Here is a 22,287-nt window from a genome sequence, read left to right as displayed (position 1 = left end):
GAGAAGATAGAAGAGGAATTCATTCAAATACAAAGGCCTCAAGAAAAGCCCCAAAATGCTATATTTGTCAGGCAGAGCACAGAGTCCATGACTGCCCCACTATGGCTGATAGTTCGCCAGAAGAGAGAATACAACACACGAAGAACCGCCGCCTTTCCTTTTCATATTTAGTGAGAGGTCATCCGACGCGGCAATGCAGGTCCAGGAATAAATATGGCAAGAATGGCTGCACCCGAATTCATCACCCCTTGCTCCATATAGACCCTCCCACTAACAGTGGAGTGGCATCAATCCTTGATAAAGGAAGTATCATGCCAGTGGTTCGAGTCCAATTTAAAGCAGCAAATGGAAAGGTCCAGGAAGGAAATGTTCCCGTGGATAGCGGAGCAGGCAAAACCGTGACATGAAAGGACTTTGCTAAAGCTCTAGGCCTTCAGGGAAGAAGCGAGCAAATTGACCCACAGGCAGCCCAAGCTCATGATGCGTGGAGTTATTATTTATTTATTTTTTTAATCTTTATGCGAACGTTCAGCGCGTGAAACGTGACATATTTACCGCCGACATCTACTATTACATAACCACTGAGTTTGGTTACGCAAAACGTGACCTTCGCCTTGCAGCATATGGTGGTGTTGTGTTACAACCGTTTGAATTTATAAAGGTTTGTATGGGGAAAAACAGTAATTGATATTATAGCTGAAATTTTGATATTTTTGCAATAAAAATGACTTACCGCAATGCCTTGTTGTCTTTTCTATTGTCATCTCGCTTCTAAGCTCGATCCGAAGCCTTTTAAGCGAGTTATCGCTTTTTGGTTTTCCTCTACTAAGAAAGAGTAAAGGCTACACACTCGATTCTGGACTGACCTCCGCTCGAAGCGAAAATAAACCACTGAAATCCCGCCAGCCGCCCCAATTCCTCCGCAGAATCATAGTACAGGGTTAAGTGCTCCTTTTCAGTTAAATTCCAAGCCAAATTCATCTCCACAGCGCACGCTACAAAACTCTCAATCGAAGAAAGCTAGCCATCCGGGCTCAGTGACCATGCTGCCGGGACCATCCATGGCCACAGTCGAACAAATTGACCCTGACTGGGGGAAGGGAGTGCACAGTTCTCAATAAGCCAGGTACTTTGTTCCATGGTCCCCTAGGGACTGATTGGCTTGTCGTAACAATGCTCCGTCGGCGGCCTGGACTAGAATCTACCCAGGGGACCGTCAAGCAAAGTACCTGGCCTGTCGAGAACTGTGCACTCTCTTCCCCTGGTCAGGGTCAATTTGTTAGCCCGGCATTCCACTCGGGTTTCTAATGTGTCCATGGTTGGTCCCGACAGCATGATCACTGATTCCAGATGATTAGCTTTCTTCAATTCAGAGCTTTGTATCATGAGCTGTAGAGATGAATTTGACTTAGGATTTAGCTAAAAGGGAGCGCTTAACCCTGTACTATGATTCTGTGGAGGAATTGGGGCGGCTGGCGGGATTTCAGTGGTTTTTTTTTCACTTCGAGCGGGGTCAGTTCGGAATCGAGTGTGTAGCCTTCACTCTTTCTTAGTAGAGGAAAACCAAAAAGCGATAACTCGCTTAAAAGGCTTCGGATCAAGCTTAGAAGTGAGATGACAATAGAAAAGACAACAAGGCATTGAGGTAAGTCATTTTTATTGCAAAAATATCAAAATTTCAGCTATAATGTTGATTACCGTTTTTCCCCATACAAACCTTTATAAATTCAAACCATTGTAACACAACACCACCATATGCTGCAAGGCGAAGGTCACGTTTTGCGTAACCAAACTCGGTGGTTATGTAATAGTAGATGTCGGTGGTAAATATGTCACGTTTCATGTGCTGAACGTTCGCATAAAGATTAAAAAAATAAATAACTCCACGCATTGTGAGCTTGGGCCGCCTGTGATTGACCTGGCAGTTGTTGGCGGGGAGAGAGTTCGACAGAAGACAAGTAGGCGATTGAAATTCTGGATCTCTCCCCTGGACAAAGAAGAAAAATTCACTGTTGAAGCCCATGAAATCGACAAGACCATCTTAAATGTTCCTGCCCTCGATAGACCATGGCTGAAGTCTTTCTCGCACCTACGGGATGTCGAATTTCCTCATAAGGCTGGACCCATTGACTTGATCCTAGGAGTTCAGTATAGCCATCTTCATGCTGAAGAAGAGGTGCATCAGGGTCTGCCGTTCCAGCCAGTGGGAAAGCGGACTCGCCTAGGATGGCACGTGATAGGGTCAGACAGCTCAAAGGGAACCACCCAGGTTTGTTCCATCAGCTTCGTTCAGAAACTGAACATGGAAATATTCTACGAGTTTGAGACTCTGGGAGTACAGGCATGTGACTGTTCATGTCCTAAGACAGTAATGTCCACAGAAGACCAAATGGCTATGAATTTATTTGGAGCCTCATGCACTAAAGAAGAGAATCGTTATGTCATAGGCTTACCATGGAAGAAGGATCCTCACCTACTACCAAACAAGTATCTGCTAGGAGAGGGACGGCTCGAATCCTTGAAACGAAGCTTGTCTAAGAAAGAGGGAAAGGCAAAGATGTACAACCGCACAATTGAGAAGTTGTAGAAAACGGCTGGGCTCGCCTACTAACTGAAGAAGAATCGTAGCCCAATGTCAAACCTGGCTATTACCTGCCACATCATGGTGTTTACCGACCAGACAAACCGAGTACTCCACTTAGAGTTGTCTTTGACCCCACTTCCCAATATCAGGGAGCCTCTCTGAATTCGTTCCTCTGCAAAGGACCTTGCCTCATTGGAAATTTGCTGGGCGTCCTGTTGCGTTTTCGTGAAGACCTTGTTGGTTTTGCTGGGGATATCTCCAAAATGTACCTACAGATCCTCCTACCGGAAAGAGACACTTGTGTTCATCGATTCCTGTGGTGCAATCTCCAAACCAAGAAACAGCCCATCAAGTACCTCCAGTCGCAAGTGACATTTGGTGACAAACCATTGCCCGACATGGCCAGTTATGTTATGCCGAAGATCGCTGAAGAAAATGAGATTGAGTACCCCGATCTGCCGTAATTTTGTGCCGTGATCTTTACATGGATGATCTGATCCACTCGTGTCCAACCCCTCAGTTAGCAGCAAGCCGAATGACAGCGCTTGATAAGACTCTTGCCCAGGGAAGTTTTAAGATAGAGGAATGGTACTGCTCTTCCTAGCCACAAAGAAAAGAAAAGCGAGACAGCAATCCAGTCAAGCCAGCCATGCCAAAGGACAGAGTCGGGAAAGCAACACCCAGCCAAGGTATGGTCCCACCAGTGACAGATATCAACTTGGATGGAGAGAGCAGATCAAGACCTTGGGAGTTAGCTGGAACCCTCAAACACCATGATTTTTACAGTGAAGGATCTTAAAATCAGCAGAGCATTCACCAAGCGATCAGTCCTATCGAGGATCTCTCAGATTTACGACCCACCTGGACTGGCTTCAGCAGTTACAATCAAGGCAAGAGTTGCCCAGCAGGATATCTGGAGGTCAAAGCAGTTTGACTGGGATGATCCTTTACCAGAGGAGATCAAAGACCTGTGGCGTAATTTGTTTGAAGATATAGAGAAGCTAAAAGGCATGAATTTTCCAAGATGTCTTTAGCCAAGTATTACAAGTGGACCGTCTCAATTGCATGTCTTCACAGATGCCAGCATCAATGCTTATGGAGCTGTTGCATACCTGCTGTGGCCCACACCAGATGTTCCTGAAGTTCGCTTGATTTCAGCCAAAGCAAGAGTAGCCCCCCTTCGTCAAAATACAATTCCGCGTCTGGAATTGATGGCAGCTCTAATGGTGTCAAGGCACGCCAAAATAATTTATGAAGAATTCAAAGAGAAGCCCGAGTCCGTGGAATTGTGGTCTGATTCAAAGGTAGTTCTCCACTGGCTTCGCTTAGACTCCTCCCTTATGAAAGCATTTGCAGGCGTTCGTGTCACAGAGATCCAATCCACATGGAACAAAGAGCATTGGAGATACATTCCAACCGACCTCAACCCAGCAGATGATCTTAGCAGAGGACTTCCCACCGAGGAACTCAATGGCCGATGGATGAAAGGTCCCGCTTTCCTGAGGAAACCCAGGGAAGAATGGCCTGCAGAGAAACTAGACACCCCCATGGCAAATGACCCCGAAATGAAGAATGCAAAACACAAACCGGTCGGAGCCATTGTCCAGAACCAAGATATTTTGAAGCCAAGTACCTTTTCCAGCTGGCAACGACTGCTCAGAATTACTGCCTACTGCATGCATTTCCTGTCTAATGCAAAGAACAAAGCACGAAACCAGGTTGCCAGTAACGAAGTACGCAAAGGACCTTTGGTCCCAGAAGAGATGGATCAAGCAGAGCGTTACTGGATAATGTTGGCACAGGGATCTGGAAGATTGGCAAAATCGATTTAGCGATTTGGCACCATTTGTTAAAGAAGGCGTGGTGAGAGTAGGAGGAAGGCTAAGACATGCACCCCTTAACTATGAAGAGATCCACCCCATACTTTTGCCAGTAAGCCATCCCATATCCAAGCTGATTATGCAAGAAGTACACGCTCAAGTTGTACATGGTGGACCTGAAAGAACCCTGTCAGAAAGTCGTCGCAAGCTCTGGATAACTAGTGGGCGAAACCTTGCTAAGGGTGTGGTCAGAGATTGTACAATATGCAGAAAGCTTTGCCAGCCACCACATAGTACCCTGATGGCCGATTTGCCACCCGAGAGGTTGAAACCATTTTCTCCTCCTTTCTCTGTGACTGGTGTTGATCTTTTTGGCCCCTTCAACTTGAAGACTGGACAAAACAGAACAAAGAAAACCTGGGGAGCACTGTTCATCTGTTCAACTGTTTGCGCCATTCATCAGGAGATTGTAGAAGATCTGTCCACTCAATCATTCACGCATGCCCTGCAGCATTTTAAAGCACACAATGTATGGCCACACACGATGATCTTGGACAATGGCAAGTCATTTGTTGGAACTGAGAAGGAGTTGAAGAAGCTAGTACAAAAAGGAAGAAATCGAATTGAAGAATTTTCTGTTCTCTACAAAATTCGCTGGATTTTCACCACACCCCTCAGTCCACACCAGGGTGGAATTTATGAGAGTCTTATCAAGCAAACGAACCACACCTTGAAAGCAATCGTGTGTTCTCAGTCTCTTTCCTGGAACGAAATGTCTACAATTTTCGCAGAAGTTGAATGCCTCATCAATAGTAGACCACCAGGATACCCTTCCAATGATCCCAGCGACCCACAGTCGTTGTCTCCTAACCACATTATCCTTGGTCGAGCAACAGGAACAGTCCCCCAAGGCCCGTACCAAGAAACAAGAAACCGCCGCAAACGTTTTGAATTTGTTCAAATGCTGCTTAACCATTTCTGGAAGCACTTTGTACGCGAGTATTACCCAACGTTGATGAGAAGGGCAAAATGGCAGCTCAAGACAAGACAACTTCAGGTCGGCGACATTGTCCTGCTGGTAGACTACAATGCACCAAGGGGAAAATGGGATCTCGCAAGAGTGACAGATGTATTTCCTGGGCCAGATGTTGTTGTTAGGAATGTACAAGTGAAGACCAGCAAGGGTGAATATAAGCGATCCATACAGAAGTGCTGCCCACTCATCCAGAAGGATAGTTGCACTTAAGCTTGGCCCCTGAGGATTTGTTATGAACAGTTCTACACTTGTTGCGTGATCTATGAACATGAACACAAACAGCCGGTGATTTACGAAGAATGCGTGACTTTGAACAATACATGATTATCAAAATATGCGTGATTGTTTTTTTTATGTTTCTCTGTGGTCTTAAATAGTTTAGCGATTGCGGTTTCCTGTATATGACAGCTCATGAATAGTTCGTTTTAGGACTAGAATTTTAGGTTTCGAGTTCAGTTGTGATCAGCGTCAGTATTGCGAACATCCATTGTATTCAAGCTTTAGTTCTTCCAAGTATTAGTTCTTCCAAGCCACAGAAATCCACTCTTCAGAATCTTTTAATCAACTACAATAAAGATTAAAGAAATTTCTGGCGGTTTGATACATTTGTCGCCTTCTGCACCACCCTAAAAAAAGTGTGTCTGCATTTTCCAATTCCTATCATGCAAAAACTGAATCCAATAATTGTTTTATTATGCATATTCCTGAGCTGCACTTGTTAAGACAAGAGCAAGCACAAAAACGTGATCAATGTACAGCAGTCAACTTGTAAGTAAACAACTTTATTGTTTATAAGCTTTTATAAGCTTACGACCTTTCGTGCGCTCTAAAGTATCCAGTAAGTTTTTCCAAAGCCTAAAACAAATGAACTGAGATGGAGAGTCAATATCGTAAAGAGAAAGTTCTTGAAACGCTCTCACAGAAAAGAGATTGAAAACATTGAAAATATTTTACAATTTCTTTGAAAGGGTCAAGTTTACTGTATGTTAATATTACAGTTAAAGAAATGGAAATTCTTTGTAATCTCGGAACGAGCGCTATTTATAATTACTTCTTCTTGTGAGAGGCTAAGAACAGGAGATGACTGGTGTGAATTCATGACCGATAACTCTTCACTAACCTCGCATCTTGTAGAAAGGGTTTCCAACATCTTTGTGCAAATGTCAGTTTTGCTATAGCTCCGGATGCTGGCTTCATTTTTATGTCCACTTACGGCCATAATATGCCTTGCTTCAAAACCTGACTTGTCAAGGATTGTGACAGCCGTCACCCTGATTGAATGGTTTGTATAACACTTGAAAAGTTTTGCTTTTCGTGATGTGTTTTTCATTTTCTCACCAAGTGTATGCTCTCCAACCACCATGTTGTCGTACCAAACATCCTCAGAAGCGGAGACGTTTCTCTTTGGGTGCTGAAATAAAAACTTGTTCAAGGGACTTAGGTGACTTGGATACAGCTCAAAGGAAACCACAGGACAATTTGGACCAGGTTTTTCATACTTCAAACCTCCAACATTTCTCAAATTCCAATTTGATCCTTGAATGCACGGACATTTCTGAACGAGTTCTGTGAACTCCTTGGTGCTCCGTGGGTAAACAAATTACATTTACATTACATTTACATTTACATTTTTATGGAAACCTTCGTCATCTTCCCAGCAGTTTTTTGTTAATTCATCTGTTGCTTTGCACACATAGCATGCTCCGGTGCTGTCCGTGTTGAATGAAAAATCAGTCTTCTTGAGTTGATGGAGATTTTGCCTTCCTTGGCGACAAAAGTACAGCATTACTTCAAAAAAAAAAACTTTGTTTTGAAGCTTTTCTGGATCATTCAGACCAAAGGCAGTGCTTTTGCACAATTTTTTAAGGCCTTCTTCACATATCGGTAGCTTGTGTTCAACTTTTGCCAGTCCTTGTTGCTTCAGGTCCACACACAAAACTGATCAAACTGCTGGTTAGTGTGTTAGGTGACATCACTTCTGCATGGATAAAACTATTGTCTGTAGGTATGACATCACTTCTACATATATAAAATCTATTGTCTGTAGGTATGACATAAGAGAAACAGAGCAATCAAGAATTAGCTGCCTGCGTATAGCCAATCAAAATTGAGCTGATGACACCAATGTATAATAATTTAAATTAATGAAAAACAAAATTCGCTTTGATTGTGGCTTTCAAAAGTTGATTCAGATGCTCACATTTAAGGTTACTTCCCACTTTTGCAGGTGTCCTTTGGAAAAAAATTTGTATGCGCAACTGTTTCAAAAGAAACCCAAACTATATATCAGAAGAAAGCTCAATAAATTTAGTATATGATGAAAACACAATTTAACAGCATTTTTCTTTTCAAAGTGTCAGGAGCCGGTAAGGCGTGAAACGACCAAGGGTTCTTCTATTGAATTTATTGGCTATCAGATGCCACCACACAAGCAAAATGGCTGCACAGTCTTAATCACAAGGCATCAATCAACAAAAGTGTGTAGGGCTTTTTTGATATTCTGATTGGTTGTCTAGATATCCGCATCTAAAGTTGAAGTAGCTAAAAATGTAAGAGACTTGTTGCATAAATGGAGACCACAGGAAAAATATATTAAATATCAAATTTTTCCTACGCACTTATGTTGTCATTATCCCTGAAATGTTCTGGTGAAATTTCATGAAAATCCGTCAGATCTGCATACCCAATAAATTCACGCAAAGTGGATGTGTTCCTCTTAAAATCAAATGCGAGATTTTAGCTCATAAAGGTTCGTAAACAACTCATGTCATGCCAGGAGATTATCTCGCCTTATGAAACTGCAAACCAATGGAACAACAGGACCTCCTAGGGTCAAAGGCAATGGATCAGGATTTCCTGGGGAAAGCATGGCATTGCATAATGTTTTCTATCTCGCTGTCGCATTGAAGAGAAAGACACTAAAACAGGCAAAGTAGCCAAAGGAAAAAGAACAAATGCGCAATATAAACAATACCAGATAACATGAAATACAAGCTCCAAGATGAGTGTTTGCTGCGAAAATTTCCCTTGGCAGTTTTGTGTATTTAAGCGATTATGACACCTTCCTAGTTTATTAACTGTATTTGAAAATACGTTTTTTTCTAAATAACTCGGCCACTTTTTGTGATTTTTAATATTTTTCTTTTGTAAACTTCACATAAAATGACTGACTTAAAAGAAAAAACATATTTTTTTTGCCCTTGAAGATGAGAAGTAACATTAAAGAATATGGAAATTCCACAATTCGTGTTATTTCAAAATTCTTGTTATAGTTTGATGGCCAGATCTATAAGCTTTAATCTGATATGGGGGTTTAGGTATTTCAGTTTAAACCGATGCGCCACATCGCAAGAGACAAGACACCCCTTAATAACCTTAAAAGCATAACCTGAATGTTCCAAGCCATTTAACTAAAAGGTATATTTGATTTGACAATGCAATCGGGGAATAGTATATCCTTCCCTGTGAGACAAAATTGGATCATTTTCCTAATGATATATTGGGGACATGATAAACAATGAAACAAATATTGTACAAATTAGAACTGAAAACTTGTTTAAAATCCTAACTGGTTGAAGGCTGACCAGTTAGCTATTTACAAGACACAGAGGAGTTGATTTTGGGATCACCAAACACAAATCCATCTCGTGGCAGTGAGGATTTGAACCTGGGACGTCAGGATTACAAATCCAGGACCCTAACCACTAAGCCTTGCCTCCTTTGTTTTATTGCATCAGATTGGAGCCATCCTGTCAATTAAGTGTGGAGGAGAGATTCCAGTTGGAGTAGAGCCACACTCAGCTCATCATCTTGATTCACAGAGGTAAGACTGTAGTATACTTGTGGCATTAATTTTTTTTTTTTATTTTGATACCTAATCATACCCTTTTGGTATGCATAGGCAGCATATCAGGTGAGTTTGGCCAAGCCATAGTGTGTATTTTGGCGAGATGTAATAAAGCCAATACCAATGGAGAGACCAAACAAGCCGGATATGCTGCCGAAGCATACCAAAAGGGTACAATTATGGTAGGTATTTACTTAGCTGTGCCCAAATTCAGCCAAGTGACCATGATATCATAGCCATAATAGGTCAGTAGACATGGTGTCTTATTGGCTAATTGTGAATTTGGTTACAGTAACCCTATATAACAGTGCTCTGGCTAATTGCTGCAGCATCCAATTGTGAAGTTTGTTGTAAGTTGTTTTATGACTCTGTTGGATTGCCCGAATTATTATTCTATATGTACTTCTTACTTATTTCTTTTTCTGAAAAAATTGGCATCTTAGACAATAGTTTGAAATGTGTTAAATACTCTAACCTAAAATAATTTGGAAATTAAACAAACTTACATTACCTGTAAGTTGAAGTTTGATTGTTATTTTGTTCAGCATTGAGCACTGAGGAATTACGTGAGAGATAGCACTGCACCTGTACAAACTCAGTTTTTAAAGCTTTTGCCATGTGTGCAGTGGAGAAGCTCCCTGTCAAAAATGTGGCAGGGCCTAACATGGGAGGGCAGCTAATCCCTCAGTGCTTAGTGAAGGATAGTCTGAATTACAATTGAAATTCAACTTACAGGTAAGTCTCGTTTAATTTTCAAATTATATTCCGTCACTGCACTGAGATCTCACATGAGCATGCTGCACATATGAACAAAATAACCCAAACCGAAAAAGCATTTCTTTATAGCCAAAAATAGTTTAGTGACTTTAATTTTGTAACAAAATGTTAGTAAAGCTATCTGTGTTGATAACAGGCTTCTTATAAAACTTGGCAAATGTGTCATGAGCTCCACCCTGCAACTGATAGAATATGCTCTAATTGGACAGATTTTCTAAACACCTTAGAAACAGCCCTAGTACTCTGGGGCTTAAAAATGTTGATATCAATCCCGGATTTTTCCATGACTGTTTTGACCCAGCTACCTGCGGTGTCCCACGAAACCGCTGTAAACAGCATGGAGTAACTAACAAATAAATTATTGTTGTGCACCTCCAGGTAAGGTAGAGGTGTGATCAAGATAGGCCCTTAATGTAGAAACAACTCAAATGTGACCGTGAACGGGAAAACGTACCTTAACGCTTATCCGTTAGACGGGCAAAAGCATTAAGCATCCGTTAGTCATCCGTTAGAACGTTTCTTAAAAACGTTAGAGGCGTTAGCCCAACCGTTAGACGTTAGCATCAGGCCGTTAGAACGGAGAGTGCAACCGTTAGCAAGAGACATGTATCCGTTAGCCGTTAGCATCAGACCCTTAGATGGGCCAGCATAACCGTTAGCAAAAACTCTGTATCCGTTAGAACGGCTAGAGAAGCCGTTAGGATCCGTTAGAATAAACTAGCATCCGTTAAACGGGTAACGATTCCATTAGAATGGCATGACATGCATTGAAGTAGAATGTGGTAGCCTAACATAGTGTGAAACGAGAGCAGCTCTTGGCTTCCATTTAGTTCAAAACAATCATGAGAGGTAACTATCTTTCGACGAGAAGTTTGGCGATTACTATTTTTTGATGCCCTGATTGATAAATACAACTCGAATGAAATTCAATAAAGCCTTCATGCTATAATTGTTATACACGATCCAAAACAAAACACGTTTGCCGCTTCCAACAAACAGCCTGACGACATGTAAAATCCTAACTACGATCGTCATTATATGAACTGTTTTATTTATTCGGCAAAGTCCAGTTGTTTCGAGAGCTTGTAATTTGTTACTGTAATTTGTGAACAAACGAAAGTTAAAAATACTTAAGAGTGCCTGCCTGTAAAAATCAGACAAATTCTTAATTTTGCGGCAAGGGTCGAAAATTCGATTTCGCTCATATTCTTATGGTAGATAGGCTAGAGCATGACAAAAACTACTGGATAGTTTTCTGGGCAAAACATCCTTTTATTTCAAAGAAATATGCAAATTGCCAAATTGCGTTAAAATCGTCATTTGACGCACCATTTTATTAAGCAAGTTTGAGAGCCTCGCATGCAAAACCGCATCATTCTTCAGTCTTTAAAACACTCAAATATTTTTATGCAGTGTTTAAATGTGTACTGGGTTGGTTTTAGGGAATGTTGCGTTGTCTTTTTGGGTGCAAAATAATTAAATTTCGAAGACATGTATCTCATTCACTTAAAAGTACTTCGTGTATAGAATTAATTTTCACCATGTGCGAAACCTTCAAATGGATTAAGCTTCTGGTGGTTGAATCGCAGAAGGATGATCTACAGATTCCTGTAAAAATTTCTTTGGGCAAATGATTGTGAGCGACGCGAGAGCTTTTCAAAGTACGTCACAAATGCACATATTTGACCATCCGTCGTCAAATTTCAATTTACGGTTAGATGTATATTTTAGCATGCGCCACATGACTTGACCTATAATAAGTTGAAATAGACACAGAGCTGATAATTTCAAAATGTTCTAACCTTATTTGTTGCAAAAGGCAGGTCCAAAGCCGATTTGATGTGTTTCTAGGCGATCTCTCACCATTCGTCGCACATAAAGCAGAAGTTTGCTTTTGTCTACACAAGGTTAACGTCCGATGTACATTGCCAACTGTCAACCTGTTATTGGTCGAATATCATGAATCTGTGACCATCTTTCTGCCCATATGAACATCACTGCATCTAAGTCAAAAACGGTTGAGTCATTTGTAGATAGTTGCTTGCTTTGGACTGCGCCAAAATAGTACGTTTGATCGATTGCTGACCATTGCTGATAAGCGTGTCAGCACAGCCACAATCTTACAGCCGTTACTTATTCGTCACGCAATGCTGTCACGGCATATGCTGCACATTTTGATCTATTTTGTATAGAGCACTCTCAGGATAAATGAAACAATTTAATAATTGTTCATCTGTTTATTCATATGTATAATAACATGTGTATATTTATATAATCGTATTCTATAGTGTACGTGGCCTAGGTCCAAATCATGTTTGTTGTAAGTTTTGATGTTTCAGACAACAGCTGATAAAGCTAGTGCCTGTACTCACTAGAATTTTAAAAAAATCGCTATGAAACAAATTATAGATCAATGAAGCAAGAACTAGCTGAAATAAAAATAGAAAATCGCAACGTGTCTAATTCGTGAGAAAAACAGACTAAATTTAATTAGTAATTACGTGAGTAAATAGCCCTGGCCAGGCCATTTTATTTGGCGTATTTTGTTTGCCTTGTGGCGAGGCATTGGTATGTTTGTAACAGGAAATAGAGGACTGTTGTCAATACAGTCCAAAATTATTGTCAGTAAAATATTGCAAATAAAACACCTATTGACCGGTTACCTCCGTGGCCACCATTTGGTCATTCCGATAAGGGTTTCATTATTGTCTTTACCCCTATTAAGCAGCTACCCAAAATTTAAAAACTTTGTTTTGGAAAGGGCGATGGCAGATAAGAGTCTGAAATTGAAGGTGCATGACGAGTGATAATTCAAATACACGTCGATCATGATTGTCTTGAATTGACTCCATGTTCACCAAGAAATTTATAACCCGATAGTGAAAAATTAAATATTCAAGGTACACCAACCTCTATTTAAGCGGCTAGCCCCATTAAACAGTCACCACCCATTTCCCCGGGGGTAGCCCACTGTATTACATGTAAACTTAAAATAATTGCACAGCGTGAAAAGACCTAGGTATGAGTTTAGCGTTACAGTATTACGCAGGGCATGTAGGTAGTGGTGGTCGAGTGAAAGATAACAACAGGGGTAATGGTAAACTATTCATTCTTCTCATTTCTTAATTTAATCTCTTCCTACTCAACACGATTGTGTGCTCCCAGTGGTTCCCAGCCTTACGGAGCCTTATGTATTGGGATAGAAATTGTCCTACCCCTACCCCCTCAAATGGGATGACAGCATTGCGTGACGAACAAGGAACCGCTGCAAGCAAGGATTCAAGCCATCAAACCATGACGATCAAAACGTAATATTTTGGTGCAGTGCAAAGCAAGCAACTATCTACAAATGACTTAGCCATTTTTGACTTAGATGCAGTGGTGATCATATGTGTCAAAAGAGGGTCACAGATTCATGGTATTCGACCATTAAATAAGTTGACAGTTGGCGATGTACATCGGACGTTGTGTAAACAAAAGCAAACTTCTGCTTTATGTGCGACGAATGGTGAGAGAAACACGTCAAATCGGCTTTGGACCTGCCTTTTACAGCACATGAGGTAAGAGCATTTCGAAATTATCAGCTCTGTGTCTATTTCAACTTAACAATTGTCAAGTCATGTGGCGCATGCTAAAACATACGTCTAACCCGTAAATTGAAATTTGATGAGGGAATGGTCAGATATTTGCATTTTTGACGTACTTCGAAAAGCTCTCGCGTCGCTCACAATCATTTGCCCAAAGAAATTTTTACAGGAATCTGTAGATCATCCTTCTGCGATTCAACCACCAGAAGCTTAATCCATTTGAAGGTTTCGCACATGGTGAAAATTAATTATATACACGAAGTACTTTTAAGTGAATGAAATACATGTCTTCGAAATTTAATTATTTTGCACCCAAAAAGACAACGCAACATTGCCTAAAATCAACCCAGTACACATTGAAACATTGCACAAAAATATTTGAGTGTTTCAAAGACGGAAGATTGATGCGGTTTTGCATGCGAGGCCCTCAAACTTGTTTAATAAAATGGTGCGTCAAATGACGATTTTAACGGAATTTGGCAATTTGCATATTTCTTTGAAATGAAAGGATGTTTTGCCAAAAAAAAACTATCCAGTAGTTTTTGTCATGCCTCTTAACAAATGCCATAAACGGACGAAACAAACACAGAGAAAACTCAACCAAAATGGCCATGCGACGGATAAAGATGTTCTACGAAGTAAACACTGATCACGTGTCAATTCACAAAGTGCGCGGGTTCAAAAATTTGCATAAAGTTATTTACACATTCTAAGATGTGAGAAACGGCCATATTCCGGTGGAAAGTTTGATGAATATTTTGATAGACTGTTGTCTGACTCTGAATCAGAAGAAACCAATTTTAAACTACATGTATGTGACAAAAACAACTTTATCGGATGGAACTAGCCCCAACAAAACGCCTGTCGCTTCGAGACTAGCTTCGTGACCTCAAAAGGTACCGCTTTTCGCATGCATGCTCTGTCAAGAAAGCCTAATCTCTCGTGAATCCACAGCTGGATAAAACAGTTACTTTTACAAAACTCTAGGCAAAGTCATTATGTAAAAATTAGTACAAGCGACAAATTCATTTGAGTAAAGCAATAAAAAATGTTCGTCCCGACTGGCGAGTTAAATTGTTTACACACGGGTCTAGCGACGTTAGGTTCGCGTCCCACATGATAATATAGGACTCGAATTCTGAGTTATTCTGTCTCGATAAGGAAGTGATAGTTTACATCACTGAGTTTTGTTTTCAATGCTCACCGTGGAAATAATTTTATTAATGTTTGTCTCGTCGACGACTGATGAAATCGGCACTTTGTGATTTGTTTTTTCTAAAAATCGTGAGTGTAAGACTAATAATGGTTTGGCACGATTATGTGTTTCTAACATCGGACTGAAAGCTACGCTATTCGTTCGTTAGAAGTCCTTAGATGTAAAGATCAGTAGCACAGTTCTGATGTACAAAGGTGTAACATTGGGGTAAAATTGAAAAATTTATTTAAGAATCATTTCTTGTTAGAAATAAGTCAGAAAGTGAAGGAAATTGGTTCCTATCTTGAAATTATGTCATTTCAGTCAATTCAGATGCATTTTAAGCTAATTTTCTATTACCCATGATGCAATGCGGCCACGCCCTTTTTTGTAAAAAATGCATAAATACCGTATTTAAGGAACATTTTGGCAAAAAATGTTAATTACAAGCTACTTAAGACAAAAACAGTTAAAGGGATGCCAGAATTTGTTCATGTTCATCCAATGGAACTTGATAAATTGGCCTTCCCCTCCTTCACTTTGACACAAGTGGTCCACAAATGTACCGCACAGTTCCTGGGAATACTCCTGCGACCTTATCATCTAGTTTGTATGTGCGATCAATAATGTTCTCCCTTAAAAAGAAATTTCCGAGAAGAACAGCCTGTCCTTTCGAATAAATGCTTCCACTATAAGGATCCTCAAAGTTTTCTTGAAGGGAAATGACTCCACTGCTAGTAACTTTAAGGAGGTAGTAATCATAGTGGCTGTCCTCTTCAGCTGCCACAGCCACAATACTGTCTTTCGTTGCCAGGTCAGCAACTTGAACTGAATGTTCAATGGTGCTTGCATCTTCAGTTGTTCTGGTCATGACACCTGAGGGCTCTCTTGACAGAACAATCTCCTTCCAGTTGCCCACCCATTCCTTATTTTCACAGCTGTCAAAATTCTCAACAATGCAACCATGGCAGTAACAAGATCTTTCCCTCGTGAAGACTTTTAGCTGTTCACTGCAAGTCCTTACAGAGTGTAGTTGTCGGATGCCTTTGACAGTGCAGAATCTTCCACCTTCCCTGTTACGTGCAACACTCAGTTCTCCACTAGAAGGCAAATAGAAGAAGACACGCCGCTTTAACTGCACTGACTTCTGCCAAGGAGGAAATGAGGAAACAGCTGGTTCAGAGAAGTTCTCTTTCAGAAAGTTACAAAGATCTTTTGCGTTTGATAGTGTGACTTTCCTGGAGAGAACTGCTGAGGTCGCCTTCTGTTTGACATGGGAGCCAGCTGCATCTTGTTCTCCCTTTGCATGGGAGGTGGCAAAGTAGTTTTGCTGGACTGTGTATCCAAGAGTTGCCAGGGATAGGTCACCATAACAGTGCCGGCTCTTGTACTGTCCTGCACATCCATCTGTGAATTCATGCATTTTCTTAATGGTGCAGTTGGATTCTTCTAAATGCTTTGAAATTAACTTCTGGATGTGAAGGACAGAGTCATGATCCTGGGTGACGTCATCAGAGATTACAAACAAATGCTCCTTACAAATTGCTGGTTCCTCTTCTGTGCTCTGGACACCATCCACCTCAGCATTTGAATGCCTGTAAAGAATTGTTACATGAAGACTTACTTTGTTTACATCAAAGTATTGGGACTGGATTTCATCTTGAAACCGACAGGCACAACCCTCAGAATAGTCATGGATGCACACGGCTTGATCAAGAGGAAGGTTTTCAAGAAGAGAATCTAGCTGTTCCCTTTGCCATTTAGCAAGAAAGGAATGGTAAGGAAACTGTCCTAAAAGCTGAATGAAATAATCGAACAGTTCCTTTGGTCCTGTGCACTTCTCAACAAGGGCTATTTTTTTCATGTCTTTTCCTTCAGTGGTAAGTTTTCTAGTTGACACATAGTCGTACCGCTTCCATTTCACTTCGTGATTGCCAACACCTTTCTCCTCTGGCAGCAAAACCAAGTTGTGAACTCCACAGTCTCTGCACTCCCTTTTCAAGCATTTCAATTTATGATAGTCTTGGTCTTCAGGTTTGGGGCAAAGTGTTTGTTCAATAATATTTCCAACTGAGGTATACACTTCTGTAACTGCTTGATTAGCTTCTCTGCTTTCATCGATCACTCTCTTCCTAAACTTCATGCAGTCTTTGAAGACAATTTGAAGTTCAACGTGCTGGCGACACATGCAGGTCTGTCTATCTCGTTCCCTTGCTCCCCTAACAAAATAAGGCTTCAGGTTTTGAAATTTTCGCTGAGATATCTTTATCTCTGGGTGCATTGATGCAAACTCAACGTAAGCTTCCGTTTGGGTTTTTTCAAGCACGTGTTTCAGATGTTCAACCCACGTTTTCACTCCAACTTGTTTTCTTATCAAGTCTTTCTTGTTTCCTGTCAGTCTACTTGCCACCATTTTCCAGTAATCATAAACAACCTCTTTGGTTTCTTCAGTGACTGCATCCCGCCTGGTTTTTCGTTTGGTTTCAAGCCAGCTTGGCTCTTCACCTTTCAAGATCATTTCGCGTTTCTCAATTCCCGACTTGATGCTTCTTCTATCTAAGGCTATGAGCTTCGAAAGTGTCTTCTGGCTTCTACTCTTTTTACCATTTTCACCAAAAGAAAGTGATTTTGCCGCTCCAAGTGCAGCTCTTCCTTTGTTTGACTTGTCATTTTTGACGGCTTTAAGGCCTTGGGTGAGATCACCAGCAAGCGCTTTTAGTGCAATCACTTCTTTCTCCTCTTCTGGCGTTTTTATTAATCCGCGTTTCTCGAGCACTTTCCTCGTCCGTGGACTTTTTGATATAGCTGCCATTATTTCTGCTTTCTTCTCCGGGGTATCTGGGAGACCCTTCTTAGCTCGTCCAATGGCACGTTTCTTGGCCATCCTGTTTGGGAACGGCGTACCAGTAACTTCGATCCGTGTGGCTTCCGCCACTTGAACCTGTGTATTTTGGTCTTTCTTTTTTTGACGGTATTGCTTACTTCGTTCTCTAGCCATCTTTCTCTCGCTCAAGTTTTCCTTTATTTTCTGAAGCTAACTTCTGCTGGTTTCGTTCGCGCCGACATTTCTTTGTGGCGTCTTTGATTGGAACATACTGTAGTTGTCCGCTCTTGGCTTCTCGACTTTTCTTTCTGGCTTCTGGACTTTTCTTTCTGGCTTTCACGACCTTTTGAATAATTTCCTCTTGGTTTTGCTCATAATGTGCTCTTCTTTTCTCTTGTCTTTCCTTCTTCTTTTGTTCTCGCCACATCTGAATCCTAGAAACTCCAGAATCCATAATCGTTGCATTCAATTTTACGGCCTTGTGCTTGCGAACAACACAATACTTGACTACGTGCTTGAAACAAGCGGCTTGTGCTCAGGGAGTTTCCTGCTCATTTCCTTACTTGATGAAATATTTTACTTCCTAATAAGGAAATCTAAAACAATGCTCATCGATTCTGTAGACTGTAGGATGAGTTGGAAGGAATGGAAGCTGCCAAAATGGCCAGAGCGTTGCGCTTGTCTTTGCTCGAAATTCGATCGCTTACCTTCCTCAGGATCAAAATTGTCGACCTTATGTTTCGAACAAACTTTATAGCCAATATTTTCGTCAGCTTTTAACAGATTCAATCGATTTTGGTACCAAAATTTAGCTTGTCATTTGAGCATTTTGATTATGTCAACATTGACACGCTCCAGCGCACTTGTCGTAAACAATGCGACTGGGAAATTTAATGATCAGAATTATTGCACGCCAGATCACACCGCTTGCCAACTGTTTAGAACGCAGAAAAAAATTCAAATCTCGGCAACGTTTCGATATAAACACAAAGGCGGAAGGAAAGTGAAAAGCAACTTATGAGCATTACATTTTGAGGTTAAATTGTTCTGTAACTCAGGAATTATAGCTCGCACAATGAATTGAAAATTACCTGTGTCTCCCAAGCTTGAAGCGTGATGCATCATATGGTGAACACTTTTGTTGATTTTAAGGAAGATTTAGCACCAATTTTCAGGATTTTGTTTGCCATTTTGCTTAAAAAGGAACCTTTTCCATCATCTGTGAAGTCTTACGGTTATAAATGAAACTTAAGTTGGCAAAAACAAGAAAACAGTGAACAGTGAAGCCCACGTACGTTACGCGTGACGCCATGTTTTTGTCGCTAACTTAACAATTCGGCTCCGATTATATTTTTTCAAAAATCCTTTATTCTACTTCTATTTAGCCCAAAACCATCTTTAACACGTGTGTAACACTTTTGGAAAGTCTCAAGCAGATCTGATCATTGTGCGCCGAGAAATTCTTAAAAGATTCAAGCAAATCTGTGATTTTTCCATTAGCGCGTGACAAACGTGCTACTGATCAAACCGTTAGACAACCGTTAAACGGCTCCAGTCATCCGTTAGAACAAATTGCGCAACCGTTAGAACGGTTTCTTCATCCGTTAGGCATACTTAGTTAGCCGTTAGAACGTTAGGAGAGAGCGTTAGAACGCTTTGATCATCCGTTAGGCACACTTAGATAACCGTTAGACCGTTAGGACAAAACGCTAGAATGCTGTGAAGACCGTTAACTATCCGTTAGCTATCCGTCCGTTAGCGACCGTTTAACGGATAACCGTTAAGGTACGTTTTCCCGTTCACGGTCACAAATGTGGGAGTTTTCTGGGTATGCTGCAAACGTTACAACAGCGATGTTTTTTAATCAGTCTGCCTAGATTGTTTTATAAGTCTGGAAATGATAAAAGTCACAGAAGTTTCAGTAACAACCATATCTTCCAGCGACAAGTAGGGAATAGTTTGCCCCCGTTGAGCTGATTCCAGTGGCATTAAGGAGGCTAATTTTAATGTCAGATCCTTTAGAGAGCAGTCTATTGTTGAGATTGACCTAAGGTAGTTCAGGACCTTGCTAACATCCCATGTCTCAGCATATCTTGTGTTGGAGGGTCCTGCTTCATAAACTCCTCACACTAACCTTTTTACACTTTCTTGTGCTCCAAATGTTATCCTGTCAACGGGTTTTATGAGACTGGATAGAACAGACCTCACAGTGCTAATGCCGCAGTAACCAATGCCCAACTCAAATAACTCCACTGAAATATTTAGCTACTGGGGAACAGTGGCAAAAACTGGATCAATCTGTTTTTGATGACAATATGTAGGCCATCATTTGATGTAGTAGGAGTACTGCTTAGTATTTCCTTTCCTTCAGAACTGTAAGATAAAAGAGGCTGCCTTATGAGAAAATCCCCGTGTCTCATAGGAATGCTAGACAATCTGCAAACAATCGGAACCATTTTCTTGATTAAGGGGTGAACTTCTTGTTTCATCCCTGGGATTTGCAAGGCAGTCCATTGTGATCGTATTACTCATGGGACATCCACTAACATGCAAGGAAGTTTGGGGTACCAACTTTGGCTTAGCCACATTGGAAATATCATGAAGCTTTCTGCCTAATCCATCTGTATCTTCTGTAGACATCTGGCAATTAAACTGAAAGGGGCAGGGGGAAGCATAGAAAAACTGTTTATCTTTCACTTTAACTTTAATTAGTGTAATGCTTAATCCTGCAATGGTGGGTCAGCAGGGTGCTCAGGTGACATATTTACAGTGAAGGTGAATACAAATTGCATAAAAGACATCCAATTTTAATGAAAAATTATCAATAAAAGCTGCCCCTGGATTTGTTTTCCAAGATACATAACATGAGACCTGGTGATTTAGTCTGGATGCAAAGAGATCTATGGAGGGCTCCCCACAGATTTCTGTAATCTGCTGGAAAATGTCAGGTCTTATCATCCATTCCTTGTTGTCTGAGAAAACATGAGATTCTCAGTCTGCCTCAACATTTTTTTGTCCCTGGAATATGCGGAGCTGTCAACCATATTTGTTTATCTATGCACCATTGTCAAATATCTTTAGCAATAGTATTACATTCTCTAGGATGTATACCCCCATAGCATTAATACAGTTCACAGTTTTAGAGTTATCTGAGTAAATCTGAACATGGATGCCTTGCTCATTATTTTTTGCAAAATGTCTAAAGTCCAAACTGTCCCCCATCCTTTAGTTGATGCATCAGTATAAATGATTACACGAACCTTTCAATTAGTCAATAATATGGGGTAGTTGACAGTTGGTATGTTATCATGCCACCGCTTTATCTCTGAAATGCTTTCTCATTTGAGCAATGTAATTGCCTTTACTTTGTGTCAAGGCAGTAGTTTTGTCCATCTCAAGGTGTCTATAAAACAGTAGTCTAGATAAGACCCCAGGGAAACTTGATACGAGCGGGCCTATAAAGCTTGCTTGTTCTGGATTGGTAGTTCAATGAGTTCCATCATTTTCTTGCAACTTTCCCTAATGCACTGGATCTTTTCCTGTATTAGGGAGACAGTCATATTAACTGAGTCCAAGACCAATCCCAGAAATATTATAAGGAATTGAAATGACTTTAGGACTGACTTCACCAGCAGTAAAATAAAACCCAACTTTGTGAATAAATCACAAGTATCATTAATATTGGCTTGCCAGTCCTCAGTGCTCTCCCCTTGAACTGTACATGGACATAAGAGTCATCAATGTAGCCAACATTCAATTGACCCTTCTGGTGTAGCATAGCATACACTAGCTTAAAAAAAGTTTGTAAAGAGTCTGGGTGCACAAGCCAGATCATTTGGTAAGCTGGTGAACTGAAACAATCAACCTTTCCAGCAAAACCTCAAAAATTGTTTCTCTTCATCGTGAATTGGCACGCCCATTGGGAGTCATAGGCCCAATTGCTGATTCTAGGGTATCCATCTTAAAATGCTGGTGCTCCACATGTTCATTCAAATTCTTCAAATTAAGAATTAATCTATACTCCTCATCTTTCCTAGGGCATACAAATATAGTAGAAATGTATTTACCAGGACAATGTGTAGTTTCTGAAATAACACCTTTAATCAGCAGCTTGTCAATTTCCTTGTCATTGACCTCCTGCTCTTGTTGTGGAAAGTGTATTTCTTTCAGCAGCATCTCAATTCTCAAACTCACACTATTAAGTATGAAAGGATCTGAGGTTATGCATTGCCACTGAGGGGCAAATTGGTTAGTTACCCGCTTATAATGCCAATAGATTGTGCCGACATATTTCTTACCTCAACATCAACTATCTTTTATGTATAAATTCTCACACAGTCTCACAGATTTTTTAGTAGAAGCCCACCTAAAACAAAATGATGAACGAAGAACCCGTTGGAGCCCTTTTAAGTTTATAGTTCTAGAGCAAAGAAAGATATTTTTAAGTTTTCTTTCTTCCCACAAACAATCAATGAATAGAACTGTCTTCCTCAGGATATTGTGAATACAACATTTGTAGATAGTTTTAAATCAAAGTTAGTTGATAGTTAGTAATATTCCATTTTATTAGTTTTATTTCGATTTGTTTCATTTTTTATTTTTTAAATATCCCATTGT

At 40.5% G+C, this 22,287-nt stretch overlaps 4 protein-coding genes across 8 annotated transcripts in view; 2 read left to right on the top strand and 2 right to left on the bottom strand.

Annotated features, from left to right (window-relative positions):
• LOC145498010 (uncharacterized) overlaps nucleotides 1-22,287 on the bottom strand; it is a 380,464-nt gene that overhangs the window by 228,085 nt on the left and 130,092 nt on the right. The window lies entirely within an intron of this gene.
• LOC145497882 (C2 domain-containing protein 3-like) overlaps nucleotides 1-22,287 on the top strand; it is a 280,776-nt gene that overhangs the window by 188,690 nt on the left and 69,799 nt on the right. For all 5 annotated transcript variants that reach the window (XM_081477749.1, XM_081477747.1, XM_081477748.1 and 2 more), the window contains one exon: nucleotides 9,178-9,263. In XM_081477749.1, the coding sequence (XP_081333875.1) occupies nucleotides 9,178-9,263 (86 nt within the window). The remainder of the gene's footprint in view (nucleotides 1-9,177; nucleotides 9,264-22,287) is intronic.
• LOC145497960 (uncharacterized) lies at nucleotides 4,474-9,169 on the top strand. Its single transcript, XM_081477834.1, has one exon. The coding sequence runs from the start codon at nucleotides 4,544-4,546 to the stop codon at nucleotides 5,648-5,650; it is 1,107 nt and encodes a 368-aa protein (XP_081333960.1). The 5' UTR covers nucleotides 4,474-4,543; the 3' UTR covers nucleotides 5,651-9,169.
• On the bottom strand, nucleotides 11,195-21,075 carry LOC145497905 (uncharacterized). Its single transcript, XM_081477782.1, has one exon. It carries the CDS (start codon nucleotides 17,842-17,844, stop codon nucleotides 15,382-15,384), a length of 2,463 nt encoding a protein of 820 aa, XP_081333908.1. The 5' UTR covers nucleotides 17,845-21,075; the 3' UTR covers nucleotides 11,195-15,381.

Source organism: Orbicella franksi, chromosome 9, assembly GCF_964199315.1.
Source record: "Orbicella franksi chromosome 9, jaOrbFran1.1, whole genome shotgun sequence".
Taxonomy (NCBI): domain Eukaryota; kingdom Metazoa; phylum Cnidaria; class Anthozoa; order Scleractinia; family Merulinidae; genus Orbicella; species Orbicella franksi.
The sequence above is the reverse complement of the archived record's forward strand: the minus strand, read 5'-3'. Positions and strand labels throughout refer to the sequence as shown.